This window comes from Nanorana parkeri, unplaced genomic scaffold (assembly GCF_000935625.1).
Source record: "Nanorana parkeri isolate BGI_ZX_2015 unplaced genomic scaffold, ASM93562v1 scaffold771, whole genome shotgun sequence".
NCBI lineage: Eukaryota > Metazoa > Chordata > Amphibia > Anura > Dicroglossidae > Nanorana > Nanorana parkeri.
In genome coordinates this window covers 114921-130412 of record NW_017307039.1, presented here as the reverse complement: position 1 = coordinate 130412, position 15492 = coordinate 114921, and the positions used below count along the sequence as shown (strand labels likewise).

The 15492-nt window shown below is 40.8% G+C and overlaps 1 protein-coding gene across 1 annotated transcript in view; it reads left to right on the top strand.

Annotated features, from left to right (window-relative positions):
- Nucleotides 1-13161, top strand: part of PHLPP1 (PH domain and leucine rich repeat protein phosphatase 1) — a 127170-nt gene extending 114009 nt beyond the window's left edge. The window contains exons 17-18 of the mRNA XM_018564661.1: nucleotides 7106-7334; nucleotides 11635-13161. Of these exons, the coding sequence (XP_018420163.1) occupies nucleotides 7106-7334; nucleotides 11635-12780 (1375 nt within the window). The 3' untranslated portion in view covers nucleotides 12781-13161. The remainder of the gene's footprint in view (nucleotides 1-7105; nucleotides 7335-11634) is intronic.
- The last annotated feature ends 2331 nt before the right edge of the window (nucleotides 13162-15492 follow it).

Genomic DNA, 15492 nt, shown 5'->3' with positions numbered 1-15492 from the left:
ATAGCTGGATGCTCTAAATAGGAGGTCCTTTAACATTTAAAAAAAAAAAAAAAAAAGCCTGTGAAAAATCAATTGCAACAATTAGGAAATATGCCCTGTGAAAAAACACATGCAGCCTGTTATCACTGTAGTGCATTTGGACTTGGACAGACTGTAAAGAGGCTGCGGAATAAAGGATTAAAAAATAGGTAAAACCCTTTCCTCCCCACACCCCAATATTCTCAAAGATGCCTACCTACAGGACACTCCTGTAGACTAGTAAGGGTTTACACCTACTGTAACAGACCGGTCAGTGCCAACAAGCTGTACTCTAATCTCTCCCTATATACCATATCAGCTAATTCTTTCCTTATTACAGCTAAAGCACATTGGCTGCTGTGACCTCACCTATTTATAGTGAGGGGGCGGGCTTAGCTAAATTCTTCTTATTGGACCTTCTAAGGTAGGTAGCCGAAGTTCAAAGCTAAGGCAGTGCATTATGGTCACTATGGAGAATTCCCACATTATTTTGCCAGCTCTATGAACTTCGGCCATGCAGGATTTTATCACAAAACTCTACCGTTTTATTCTTTTATTTTTTACATATATTATTGGAGTTTATGTTGTATTTGTGTGCACTAAAATATCGGTTTGAAAACAGTTGTGCAAATATTGTGTGACAAACCAAGTCCTTTTCAAGCCAAAAATGCAGATTTAAGTATGTGCAAAAAAAATGGAAACATTTGTTCCACAATCAAGAGGACTAACCCTTTCGCTGCCACCAACGTAAGGCTTATGGCGGAACACAACTGCTGGCCAGCTCAGTAAGCCCTAGGTCGGTGGCTTTTACTTTTCTGCCGGTGGCTTTTACTGGTCTACACCAGAACAGTTCCCCTGATGGTCCGCTGTAAAATAATAGCTGTCATGCTGAGAGCTATTACCAGAAATTCTGGGCACCCCAACCCCAGCGGATCACTCCAGTGTTTGTAAACAACTGGGGGCACAGTACTATACTGCTTTACATCACATTCCTGTTCATTCATTAGTTTCTCAATGGGTAGAAGCACTCACTACAGAGGTGTCTACCCATTCATAACTGGATGATGATAAAACATTTACTATCACCAGTTATGAATGGGAAGCCTCTGTACTGAGTGCTTTCCATTCATTGAGTGCTGAGTTGTTAGAATGCATCACAGTGCTTGTTTTGTTTTTTTAAATAATTTAACTGTCGCATTGCCGTTCGTTGTGATACACTGTGTTTCAATTTAAATATACGCCTGTATCATTTTATCACAAGACAAACACCAACACTGTACACAAATGATTTTTAACATAAGTCGCTTATGTAAAGTTTTGCATCTTCTTCTTTTTTTTTTCCATATTTGTTATTAACCGAATACAGTTTTTTATCTTTTAGGTTTAGTTGTAAAAAAATGTTTTGTGCACCGACACTGATTTTAGTTTGCTTTTGTCAATTGTGTATTTCTATCAGTTTTTTTATTGATTTGATAAACATTTGCGCAATTATCGCAGGGCCTACAAAATTAGTAGCACCATCTTTTTATTGTATCGGGCCTGTGCTTTCAGAAAATGTATGGTTTGGGGGGTCTATTACAAACGCCAACAACGCAGAAGTAGAAAATCAAAACAATGGGAAAAATTGCAAAAATGCTGTGGCCAGCTGAGGTTAAAAGCTTGGAAACGAAAGGGTTAAAAGGAAATTGAATGTACTGGAATTAATTATCATTAGACATTAACCACAAAATACAATTTTGCTATAGTTTCCATCAAATGGATATTTGTTCCTTCCTCCATTCCCCCTATATCATAGCTACCTTCTGTATCCCTCTTTCATCAGCCTTTTTAGACCTCTGCATAGAGTCAGTTGTACACACAGAGAGACAGAGCCATGTGGAAATGAATGTTCTATTCTTTCTGAAAAACAAGAAAACTGATTTAAGTACAGCTGTTACAGATCAGATCTGTATTAATTAAATTGACCTTTTTATCTACTGCAGCCCACAGTCCAGTCTAGAGTGTAATGCCTATTTATTAGGACAGCAATTATTTCCGTGTCTCTGGTCACAAATAAATGAGTGTATACACTCATACGCCAGTCATGTGACACAGGAAGTAAAGAACCATTTGACAGAGTTATCCTGCCTTTTATTTTTTGTTGAACAGTGTTTATTCAGAAACTAAAAGATATAGGTCTACAGTTCTAACTTTGTCACTTGTGCTCTTTCATCACCATATATTTTCTGATTTTAACAAGCAGTTAGCTTTTTTTTAAGCAAAGCTTGCAATGACCTAGTTAGGATTAGATGTGTAGGGCTTATAAAAAGATAACAAAAAAATAACACTTCCAACCATTGTAATTGCTCATTACTACACACAAATTTTAATTTGTTGAACATTCTTTTTGTGAACATAGGCCAATCATTTTCTTTTCTTTGGAGAAAAGATTACCATGTGTGCCATATCTATCCATTGGGCGAATTTTGAAGAGTGACCGCAGTACATCTTTGTTGGGTAAAATAATGTGTTTTAGTAGGGTTGTACTGCCCCGATATACATTGCCCTGTGGCCTGTATACAGCTCAACCTGCAGCTAAACCCTCCTATTCTGCAAGCCAGACTGAGTGATCAGATGGTTGAGGTTCCAACTAGGAAAAATGCCAAGTAAATCATTACTTATAATGCGGATATAGTTGAGGATATTGCAATTTGGGAGACACTGGGTAATAGTGATCACAATGTGATTACTTTCAATATTGGGTACAGGAAAGGGAAGTGGGCTGGTCGGACAAGAACCCTAAACTTCAGAAAGGCTAACTTTGATAAGCTACGCCAGCAAGTGTGTGACATCAAATGGGAAACCTTGTTTCACAAACTGAGCACTAATCAGAAGTGGGATTGTTTTAGGAACACATTAAAAAAGGCTATTACCAAGTGTATACCATTGGGTAACAAAAGTAAAAGATCAAAAACTAAGCCTGTATGGATAAATAGAACAGTGAAGCAACACATCAAGGACAAGAGAGTGACATTTAGAAAATATAAGATAGACGGGACGGCATTTGCGTTCCACAACTACAAAGAACTACAAACTACAAAGAATGTTGTGGCCGATTTTGATATCACAGGTAGGTAAGCCAATTATTTCTTCATGCTGGAGGCAGAACAAGGGTGCTTTGCCATTGCATGGCACTTCCACATATAGTTGCAAAACTTTGCATTTGAGGCCTTAGGTTTTTTTTAAATTAGGAACACGTTATAACTGGCATCCCTTGCTGGAGCTGACTGCTTAAAATTGTGTATGTTGTATGGGGCTCCTGTCCTCATGCAACTTCTTTCTTTGTGCTTAGCTGTGTGCTGGGCAGTTTTAAATCTTATACATTTGATGATGGGCATATGTCTCTACTGTTTTTTTTCTTGCTGTTTACAGCTAGCCATTGCAAATCTATTTAAAACTTAAAGCTGAACTCCAGGATATATAACAGACACAGCTGGTCGCCTAGGTTTCAGCTTAACTACTGTTACATTTAATGACATGAGTATGTTTTAAAATACCAAGTAATGCAGATTTTCCAGTTGTTCATTGTAAAAGAATTTAGGACATTTGAGTTAAAAGAGAGCTTCTTCTATGCACTCCCAGTATATCATACATTTGATCAGTTTATACAGTATTTCATGCATATGACATCTACTAATAAAGTATTCTAGATGTCTGGCAAATGTCAGTATTCAATGATGATTTCTGTTTAAACAATTATAACATATTTCTTTGTCAGCATGTCAAGTTCTATTTTCTTTAAAAAGTTTTTCTTATATCACTTTTAATTAAATTAGTGTCGTATTTTAGGATTATGGGCTTATTTAGACAAGAATAGTAAACCTTTTTCTTCTGGTTATTATCATAATGCAATAATTACTATATCCAAAAAATATTGGAATCTTTATGTTGATGTCAAATGTGTGTAGGTAATATAATTATATTTTCATTTCTGTCTACTCCTTACATTACAGAACAGTAAAAATCCCAACTTATACACAGGCTTGACTGAGTTTTTCCAAATTACATCTGTAAGAGTTATTAGTGCCCCATATATACGCCCATTGCCATTCAAACCTGTAAAAATTACAGTTATTAGGGTCAGTTCACACCAATTATGGTGCTGCATTTTTTTGCGTTTCCACTAGGCCGGATCGCAGGCAATGTTTTGCCACCCGTCCGATTGCACTGCGTGGCTGCGGTGCCATTGTCGTCAATGCACCGCCACCCCCCCCTCCTGCCAAAGAATGAAGGAGGGAGTGTAATGTGCGATTATGGTGCGTTCCAGCAGCTACCACTCTGGAACGCACCGTAATTGGTGTGAACTGGCCCTTAGACAGCACGCTAATTTAATATCATTGCAAGGGGTTGTAACGTCCAAGCATATACTATTCTGTTATAACATCATCATTGTAATAGGAATACATACTACAGTTGTTTATGTAATACAATCAAAGCTTGCTTGAAAAAATCCCTTTTATGTAGTGAGTGCTGCCTTCTGTCTGCCCATCACTTTCATCAACTTCCTGGATTTCCAGTGTGCTTTGTATCCCTTTCTCTGCTGCTTAACATCATGTAATCTGGATTTCTCAAGACTATATATCCAATCATGCATTGCTTCCAGTAAGCAACAATAATGTTTCATTGTTTACATGTTGAGTTGTAGTTCAGAAGGCAGGTTCTGTGAGAGTGGTAACACAAGGAAGAGCATGTTCACAGGGATGAGAAAAATGGTGTCAGTGCATTGATGAAGTACATCCTATGGGCATCTTCATCAAGTAACTTTACAAACTTACAGATTTATATGGTTATTAGAAGTGGGATAGAGTTCATGGAAATTCAACATAGAAATATATATTTATTTATAGTTTTTGACCATAGATGACCTTTAAGGATATAAATGGCACAATAATAAGGGCCACAGCAGTTTCAATGATTGGATCTTGGAGGAGTAGGAATCTTGCACTGCGCACTGTGCACTGCCTACTTCCTCCAACTTAGTACTTGCCCTATCTTGGATAGGTCATTTTCCTTTTTTTCAGTTGTTATTCTGTAATCAGTAAGACAATTGAGCCACAAATACCACTAGACTAAGCTGTTCATGCAATAAGTGATTGAGTTGTTGAGCTGTGGGGGTAAATTATTTTTCATTTGAGGCCATTGTATGCATAAAAAAGTCCAAGAGCACGATATTTCAGTGCTTAATTTTTTTTTAATTTTCTGCCTTCAAATGTATTTAAAAAAAATATATATTCTTTGTTTAACATTTAAAAAAAAAAAAAAAAGCCTGTGAAAAATCAATTGCAACAATTAGGAAATATGCCCTGTGAAAAAACACATGCAGCCTGTTATCACTGTAGTGCATTTGGACTTGGACAGACTGTAAAGAGGCTGCGGAATAAAGGATTAAAAAATAGGTAAAACCCTTTCCTCCCCACACCCCAATATTCTCAAAGATGCCTACCTACAGGACACTCCTGTAGACTAGTAAGGGTTTACACCTACTGTAACAGACCGGTCAGTGCCAACAAGCTGTACTCTAATCTCTCCCTATATACCATATCAGCTAATTCTTTCCTTATTACAGCTAAAGCACATTGGCTGCTGTGACCTCACCTATTTATAGTGAGGGGGCGGGCTTAGCTAAATTCTTCTTATTGGACCTTCTAAGGTAGGTAGCCGAAGTTCAAAGCTAAGGCAGTGCATTATGGTCACTATGGAGAATTCCCACATTATTTTGCCAGCTCTATGAACTTCGGCCATGCAGGATTTTATCACAAAACTCTACCGTTTTATTCTTTTATTTTTTACATATATTATTGGAGTTTATGTTGTATTTGTGTGCACTAAAATATCGGTTTGAAAACAGTTGTGCAAATATTGTGTGACAAACCAAGTCCTTTTCAAGCCAAAAATGCAGATTTAAGTATGTGCAAAAAAAATGGAAACATTTGTTCCACAATCAAGAGGACTAACCCTTTCGCTGCCACCAACGTAAGGCTTATGGCGGAACACAACTGCTGGCCAGCTCAGTAAGCCCTAGGTCGGTGGCTTTTACTTTTCTGCCGGTGGCTTTTACTGGTCTACACCAGAACAGTTCCCCTGATGGTCCGCTGTAAAATAATAGCTGTCATGCTGAGAGCTATTACCAGAAATTCTGGGCACCCCAACCCCAGCGGATCACTCCAGTGTTTGTAAACAACTGGGGGCACAGTACTATACTGCTTTACATCACATTCCTGTTCATTCATTAGTTTCTCAATGGGTAGAAGCACTCACTACAGAGGTGTCTACCCATTCATAACTGGATGATGATAAAACATTTACTATCACCAGTTATGAATGGGAAGCCTCTGTACTGAGTGCTTTCCATTCATTGAGTGCTGAGTTGTTAGAATGCATCACAGTGCTTGTTTTGTTTTTTTAAATAATTTAACTGTCGCATTGCCGTTCGTTGTGATACACTGTGTTTCAATTTAAATATACGCCTGTATCATTTTATCACAAGACAAACACCAACACTGTACACAAATGATTTTTAACATAAGTCGCTTATGTAAAGTTTTGCATCTTCTTCTTTTTTTTTTCCATATTTGTTATTAACCGAATACAGTTTTTTATCTTTTAGGTTTAGTTGTAAAAAAATGTTTTGTGCACCGACACTGATTTTAGTTTGCTTTTGTCAATTGTGTATTTCTATCAGTTTTTTTATTGATTTGATAAACATTTGCGCAATTATCGCAGGGCCTACAAAATTAGTAGCACCATCTTTTTATTGTATCGGGCCTGTGCTTTCAGAAAATGTATGGTTTGGGGGGTCTATTACAAACGCCAACAACGCAGAAGTAGAAAATCAAAACAATGGGAAAAATTGCAAAAATGCTGTGGCCAGCTGAGGTTAAAAGCTTGGAAACGAAAGGGTTAAAAGGAAATTGAATGTACTGGAATTAATTATCATTAGACATTAACCACAAAATACAATTTTGCTATAGTTTCCATCAAATGGATATCTCTTTAGTAGTTTGAAAGTAAAAACCTTTTTGAAAATGTTTTTTTCCGTTTACATTAGGAAGCTGGGAACTGCTGGGCAGAAATTGGGAGGCTCTGCTGTTCTTTGCCACATAAAACATGACGCCATGGATCCAACCAGTTGCTTCACACTGACCTCTGCCAATGTGGGCAAATGCCAAACTGTGCTCTGCAGAAGCGGGAAGCCCTTTAACCTTTCCAAGTGTTACACTGTTAGCTGTGAGGAGGAGCTGAAGCGAGTGAAACAGCACAAGGCAATTATTACAGAGGTGAGGACTTTCTTTTCTAACCTGTCTACCTACAAATTGCCCTGGAGGCCATTGTCTAGGCAATGCCAACCTAAATGATCTGTTTGTGTCATACTCAATGAATCATTTTTTTCTCATGCATCCTGAGCCTGATGGGAGGAAAATTCTTTGGTAGTAGTACAAGGTGATGAGAAATTGGTAAGATCCCTGATGAACTATTAGACCAATGGCTAGGATCATGCAGGAGGAGGACCTGCTCAAAGCAGTCAGGTTTAATATTTGAAACACTATACGTGCTGTTGTGCTGATTGGCAACTCCATCTATCTCTCCAGATTTCATTGTTTCAGGTTTTTTTCATATAATAGCTGTGTTTTTGTAAGATCTTCTCCTACACAACCCAGTGTACAATAGTCAACTTACCAATAGTATTACTGATTGATCCAGTAAAAAAATTCTAACACCATAGAGGAATCTCAGGTGATTATAGATGAAAGTGACTGAAATTTGAAGCAACTCTAATGTATGAATATCAATAAAAGCGCCAATAATTCCATTCAAATGTCACTTTAAATGATTGCATAGCACAGAATGAAGCGTTGCCTGCTATTTACTTAGCGTGAGGTGTAGCACACTGTGACCCTCGGAAATAGAAAGGTTCTGATGAGATGTAAATGAAATGTCAGAGCTGTAGAGATTTGTTGTTGCAGGGCTAGGACATGACGCGTTCAGCACTATTGGAATGAGGTGGAGATGCTCATCCTGTGCTCATGTCCCAGCATCACAAACAACTCTCATTTATCCCGTCGTCCTGTTCTTTGTGATGTTATTTTCTTCCTCTTCTTGCCACCCCCCTCCATCCTGCTCAAAAAGTAATTGGAGCATAAATAACTCTGAGCTGCAGCTGGCTGAATAAAGCCGCTTTTTGAAAATGGCATGCAGAAGTTTTCCTTTAATGCTAGCTTTTAACCTGTACAATGCCTCACAATAAGAATAATGATTTGCCACAGGATAGCGGGCCTAATGATTAAGTGTCTGAGGAAAAATCTGTATTGCCCACGGTAACCACGGTAACCAATCAGATTGTCCCTTTTTGGAAGACTGTAGAGCAGAAAGCCAGAACACGATTGTTGGCCAGCACAGTTCTTTAATGCAGTCAAGTGTACTGCTTCCTATAGGAGCAGAGATCTGAGCAATGTATTTTGTGGACATAAAGCAAGACATGACAAACTTTACTCAGGTGTCCAAATGGGCAGTATTTTATGTCATAAAGGCAGTTCAGTTGTAGCTTTGTTTTTATCACTACAACTATTTGGGTTCCTTGGAGAGTCAAATGACTAATCTGGTTACACTAACAGTCTTTCATGAGTTTAGTTTTAGGGCTAGTTCACACCAAGCGCGTTCCAGGAGCAGAGCAATTTCAGAACTGAGCAAAACTGCATCCAATGTATTCAATGCTTTTTTGGGCTCTAGTTCACAACGCAGCGTTTAGTTCCAGAGCATATAAATAAACTGCAGCATGCCCTATTTTTCCTGCTCTGGAACGCATCAAAAACGCATGCCCGCGCCCTGGAACACACAGTCATTTTTACAAACGGCCCGGAAAGCAATAAACGCAGCAAGACCCACTGCAGATCTGGTCTGCATTTGGTGTGAACAAGCCCTTAATAAATCAGTCACGTTGTCTGTCAGGAGTTGCTGTTTTGTCATTTGCAGAGGAGAGTTGAAGCATAATTTTGTGTTTCCCTCACCTCCTGGTCACCTGTCAATGTTTGTCATTCACTGTAATTATTCAGGTTGTGTATCTGTGTGATATTATGTGCATGTACACTGAGTGGCCAGATTATTATGACCACCCCATCAGTACTTCGTTGGGCCACGAGATGACTCCACGAGATGACTTCGTTGGGCCGCCTAGTGACTCCACGAGATGTTGAAAGGTGATGCGAGGAATCTGACACTGCACTGTTGCCCTTCTGTTGTCTTGTACCAGTCTTGCCACTCTCCGTTCTGCCCTAACATTGACTAGTCGCTGACGGCCACAATTCGCACGTATTTTGCTGATACTCGCTCCATGGCTCCGAGCGCCAACAATCATCCCACGTTCAAAGGCTGTTAAATCGCATTGTTTACCCATATCTTCAGGAAAAAATCACTTCTACTGTCCGGGTAAACAACCTGCTTCCCTATTTATAATGGTCTGGCACTCTAGTAACTTCAGCGCAAAATTATAGCTAATTTGCCTACAAACGTCAGGTGGTCATAATAATCTGGCCACTCGGTGTATATTGTGAGTGATTTGTATGTATTTAAACCAGTGGGTTAGATCCTTCAAGAACGATCTCTCCACATTCCTCCCTTCTTAATAGAAACTGGGACAGAAGCCTTGCCCTTCAGTTCGTATGGCTTGCTACAAGCATCTAAGCTCCATCTAAGTCCCAGATGGGACTGATGTCTATACAGCAGCGGGAGAAATGACAGCTTGAAACCGGAAGTGATGTGATTCACATCCCTTCCGCATTCAGTGATCAGAGGGGAGATCAGCCACTGGAAGGCTGCCGACTCCCACGACCCCTGCAATCCAACCACAGATGCCTGCCATGCGGGTCCTGGGCCTGCACGGAGGAGAGTGAAGCCTGCGATAGCCGGCAAATGGGTGTGGGCAAGGTTAACCAGCTTAGGTTGGCCATACACTGCTCTGGTTTTTTCGCTTAACCCGCAGGCTGAATGAAAAAAATAGAGCAAATTCCTCCATCAACACTACGAGTGTGTTGATTTGAGGAATCCCGCTGTATGCATTGTATTCTGACCCTGGCTGCTGTCAGAATACCCGGCCAGATGAGCTGCTGGCTCTGGTCAAACAAAGATTTTCCAGCCGCCTCCTTTGATCAGCCAATCGAGGGATGCCGGGTAAAAGGGTGCGGACAGCGACGCACACTGTGCAAATTTCAGCCATAGGCACCCTTAGTCCCTCATTATGTTGGTCCACAGCTTGTTTACTTTCAGGTCCCTGGTCATCAGACAGATTTAGAAGTTAGGGAAACCTCTACTTTTTTTTTGGGGGGGGGGTCTTGGTTGGTTAGCGGTTGTTCCTCTGTTGCCCACCCCTCAGTTGGACTGCATTTGAACGTTACAACAATATCTAAATTTCTGTGTCACAAGTAAATAGGATTTTTGTACTTGTTGTATAGTCCTTCTCTTGGAGTACATTGATGGACACAGGTTCCACCCCTCTGTGTTTTGTCGTGCTCTCGGTGTTGCTTGCTGCAACTGAGGCACTCTGGATAGAGAAGAGGTTATCCCAGGAAATGCCTACAATTGCCATTGTTGGTTCCTCCTGTAGAAGGCAGTATAACCTGACATATCTGTAAAAAGTAAGTCAAGGCAACAGGGCTTGCTTATGACGTTTCACTGGTCATCCAACCAGCTTTCTCAATTCAGAATGACTTGTAAAAAAAAAGGCAATCAACACCTGGTTGTGACTAACAGATGTGGATTGGAGCAACATTCATCATATTTATTCCCAGATAATTTTTTGTACAAGTCATTCTGAATTGAGAAAGCTGGTCGGATGACCAGTGAAACGTATTCAAGAACAATACAGCAAGTCCAGTTGCATTGACTTGTTTTGTACAGATATACCATGACCTAGATAAATGAGAACCTTCACAGACAGTATAACCTGACATTATCTGAATTTCTGTGTCCCCTAATGGATTTAAAGAAAAGGATTTTCCACAAAGCACTTAAATCAGTTGTAGCAGACCTCCAGTGTTTTGAAACTACAAATCCCATAATGCATTTCTCTCTGGGAGTCATGGCTGTGAGAATCTTGCAATGCCTCATGGGATTTGTAGTTCCACCATAGCTGGAGGGCCGGAGGTTTGCTACCCGTGACTTAAATGCTAATATTTACAATGAATCCTTGTTACCTTTTATGAATTGGCTTTTTACTTCCATTTATGGCTCATTTTACTGTGGCCCTCAATACTCCTGAGTTAGCTTCACTAGCAGAAGCTAGGGGCATTTGAAGAAGAAATAGCCTTTAGTTATCTTTGTGAATGATCATTCAAATGTATGGAAGAATCCAGACAACTTGAGGTAACCACTTTTGTGACCATGAAGTAACCACTTAAGTTAAATGTGTATTTCTGCACAATGAAAACGAAGTGGCCTCATAACATATAAGTATCCTACTCGTAGTATATCATCTGATCGGTTAGTAAAACGCAGTGTTGATTTCTGTTGATAGTATTGTACTGTGTATACTTACTAGTTCATTTTATATCTAATTGAATGATTAATATGTGTGTTCTCCTGCAGGATGGTAAAGTAAACGGAGTGACTGACTGTACACGTATTTTGGGATACACATTTCTCCATCCTAGTGTTACTCCAAGGCCTCATGTTCAGTCGGTTGCACTAACACCTCAAGATGAATTCTTCATTCTTGGAAGCAAGGGATTATGGGATAGCATCTCCGAGGAAGAAGCTGTTGAGGCCATCAGAAATGTGCCAGATGCATTGGCGTCTTCCAAGAAGTTGTGCAGCTTGGCCCAGAGTTATGGCTGCAGCGGGAGCATATGTGCGGTAGTTGTTCAGCTGAATGTTGCAGAAGACTGCTTCTGCTGTTGTGAACTGAATGGTGGCATTCCCCCACCCAGCCCAGGGATCTTCACACCTTCTGTCAATGTTATTAAGGACCGTGCCCAAGACAGCTTAGGCATGCCATCTTCGAGCAGTGGCCTGGCTTCAGAAATCAGCAGTGAGATTTCCACCTCTGAGATGAGTAGTGAAGTTGGGTCCACAGCCTCTGATGAACCTCCTGCAGTTTCCCTTCATGAGAATGGCGTTGGCCCTGCAGGATGCCTGAGTGAACAACGCTGTACATTGCATCCCGTTTGTCTTTCTAGCTCTTTTCAACGACAGCTGTCCAGTGCCACTTTCTCCAGTGCCTTTTCGGACAATGGTCTCGACAGTGAGGATGAGGAACCTATTGAAGGTGTTTTTTCCAATGGAAGCCGGGTGGAGGTGGAAGTGGACATTCATTGCTTGCGGTTTAGGAATGGTGGGCAACCTGCAACGACCACTGTCTTGGAGCCCACTGATGAGGGCATTGTTGTAAGCGCCAATGAGGATGACTTGGGAGGCTTGGCAAGGAGGCAGGACTTTAACTCCAACACTCTTGGTCGCCAGAGGAAAGGCAATGGCTCAGTGGCACCTTCCGAGAAAATTCATAGTCTGATTGAGGTTGCTGCAGATGCACCTTCACGAAAAACAGGAGGATATTTTGCCGCACCAGCGCAGCCAGATCCTGATGATCAGTTTATTATACCGCCTGAACTTGAGGAGGAAGTAAAGGAGATTATGAAGCAACATCAGGAGCAGCAGCAACAACAGCTGCAACTTCAGCAGCATAGACAGTATCAAATGGACCAGTTACCAGACTACTATGATACACCACTATGACACTTTCATTCCCGAGTGACTCCATTTTATCTGAACTTTTGAGCTTCCTCCACTCTTCCAGTTATGAGGACAGCAGATTTTAGGTACTTCTTTTTTTTCTTTAAGCATCTGCTCATCTTCCTTTTTCGATCATGTACTCTCCTCATTTTCCACAACTTTCCTGTACTACTTCGTGACTTCCATCCTTCTTTTTAAACTAACCACCAGCTTTCTTCTACAGATGCTTTAACAGCCAACTTTTTAATCACTGTTTTCCATAACATATCATGTTTAAGGAAATGTAAAGTTTGAAGAGAGGTTTTGATGAAAAAAAAAGAATTTAATATATTACAGAGATACAAAATAATACAGATTTGTAATATTTTTTAAGAAACGGAAATAGTTTTGTTTAATGTTTTGAAGCGCGACAGTGTCTGGCGAAGCTAAAGATTCGTAACCTAAAACTCCTTCTGGAAGCGAGGACACAAACTGCTGTGTAGAGATGGACTGTGGGAAGTGCTAGATATTTGTAGAACAATATGACTTAACTCTTAGGAGTTGCTTACTCTTTCCGGTGACTTTAAAAATCACGGAGTTTCACTAATTTTCTCTGAGAGAACAGTTGATTAGGACATTGTGGCCCTTTTGCTGCTGGCAGGAGCTGTCTGGTTACCTCAGGCATTTCCTTCCCGCAATTTAAGGGTTAATGTATATAGCTTATGTATTGTATAGTGTTCATTATGATCTACCCTCTGGTGCTGCAGTGATCAGACGATTTTCAGTGCTGGAGAACCATGACGAGAGTATCTTTCTCAACGGATTTGAGCATTACTGGGTAAATTTAATATATTGTTTAGCTTTTGTGAAGGCGCAACCAGTATCCAATGGCTGAAATCAAAGGGTTTATTTTGTTTGTTAAAGGAGAACTATGGGGTTAGAGCTTTTCCCCATAGTTCTCCCAAGGGTAACGGGAGGACACAAACTAGATCAGCTCGCGGTACACTGAGACGCCGCAGCCGGGACAGATCCCGACATTACTGTCTGGATCCACCCAGCTGCGTGAGTGACAGCTGGCTCTGCCTATCTAGAGGCAGAGCCAGCTGTACCCCTCCCCCGTCCGTTCTGCCAGTCAGCGCTGGAGGATCGGACAGGGGAGGGGGGGAATCCCTGCAGGGAGCCGTGAGTGACAGTCACAGCTCTCTGCAGGGAGATGATCGAGAAGTGAGTGAGCGATGGTATGTGTTCGCTCACTTCCCGATCTATTGAGCCGACGTGTGACAGTTTCATTGTCACAGGTCGGCTCGAACTATGAGGATGAGTGATTTTCACTCACCTCATAGTTCTCCTTTTTAATACAGAAATCGAGTCACAGCTTATATGAATGGCTGGCTGTGGTGGAAAATGTGATTCGTTTTATTTTCTTGAAAAATCAATAACAAAATGGAGCATTATCTGCTGAACCATGTTTTCCCTCCTTTTTTTTTTCCTGAATGTGTTTTTATATTGCTGCCACCACAATCCAGCATGATTGTACAAAGCTCATTTAGATTCAACCTACCCGGAGTTATATCAATGCAGAATGCACAAATGAAAGTGTTGTCATTTTGGTATAATAAACCTGAAACTTTACGAGTAACACGTTTCCTGTCATTTCTACAAAAGCACAATGTGAACTGTTTTCATGCTGTGGTTGTTTTCATCCTACACCCTTGGGGAAATGAGTTGGTTTTATATTACCGAGTATCTCAGGAGAAACTAAGATGATATGAAAGTACAGTTAGCCCAAAGTAACCAATCAGCTTTTACTTCACCATAGTGTGTTCTAGTCTTCCACCCTATAAACTGCCCATGAAAGCAGAACATTTAGACCTGGTTCACACCTGGGCGTTTTACAGCGCGTTCCTACACGCTGTAAAACGCTCAACATGTGAAAACCAATGATTGCCTATGGGCATGGTTCCCACCTGGGCGTTTTACAGCGCGTAGGAACACGCTGCAAAATGCCCTACGCCCAAAGAAGTACAGGAAGTTTAAAAGTGAAAAAAAATTAACAAAAATAGAGAAAATAAAGGAAAAAAAAAATCGTACCGCCAGTGAAACGCGCGTTTCACTGAACGAAAAAACGAGCATAAAAAACCCGCACAGGTGTGAACCCAGCCTTAGAGTGTAAAGTGTATGTAAACTTAGTCTGCTCCGTTCTGGTCTGTTAAATAGAACATTGAAAGTGGCTTTTTGGTACATGTGGAAAAAATACTTGTTCATAGCTGTTGAGTCCTGATCACAGATCAATAATACAAAATCACCCGCACTCCATACAGCGTACAGACCTTGTTGAAAAGTTGGTGCTTGAAGTGACAACACGGATGGCGCCGTGTCAGAAACAGTCCACAATAGAAGTCGCCAGCACTCGATGTGTGCAAGAAGTAAAGTACTTTTTATTAATTCGTCACATGCGTCATACAGCTAACGTTTCAGGGCCACGCAGGGTCCCTTCTGGGCGACATAGTGACCTATGTTGCCCAGAAGGGACCCTGCGTGGCCCCGAAACGTTGGCTGATCTCAGATCATTTACAGATATTCTGCATTGAAGTGGGTGCCAGAAGAGAGAACCAAGAGGTTTGGGCATGGCATGGCACGGTTAAGAGTAGAAAATCTATTCTACGTCACAGGTAGTACCCTAGGTGCCCCAGTGCGTAAGGACAGATAATGCTGGCATGCGAAATATCAACTTGG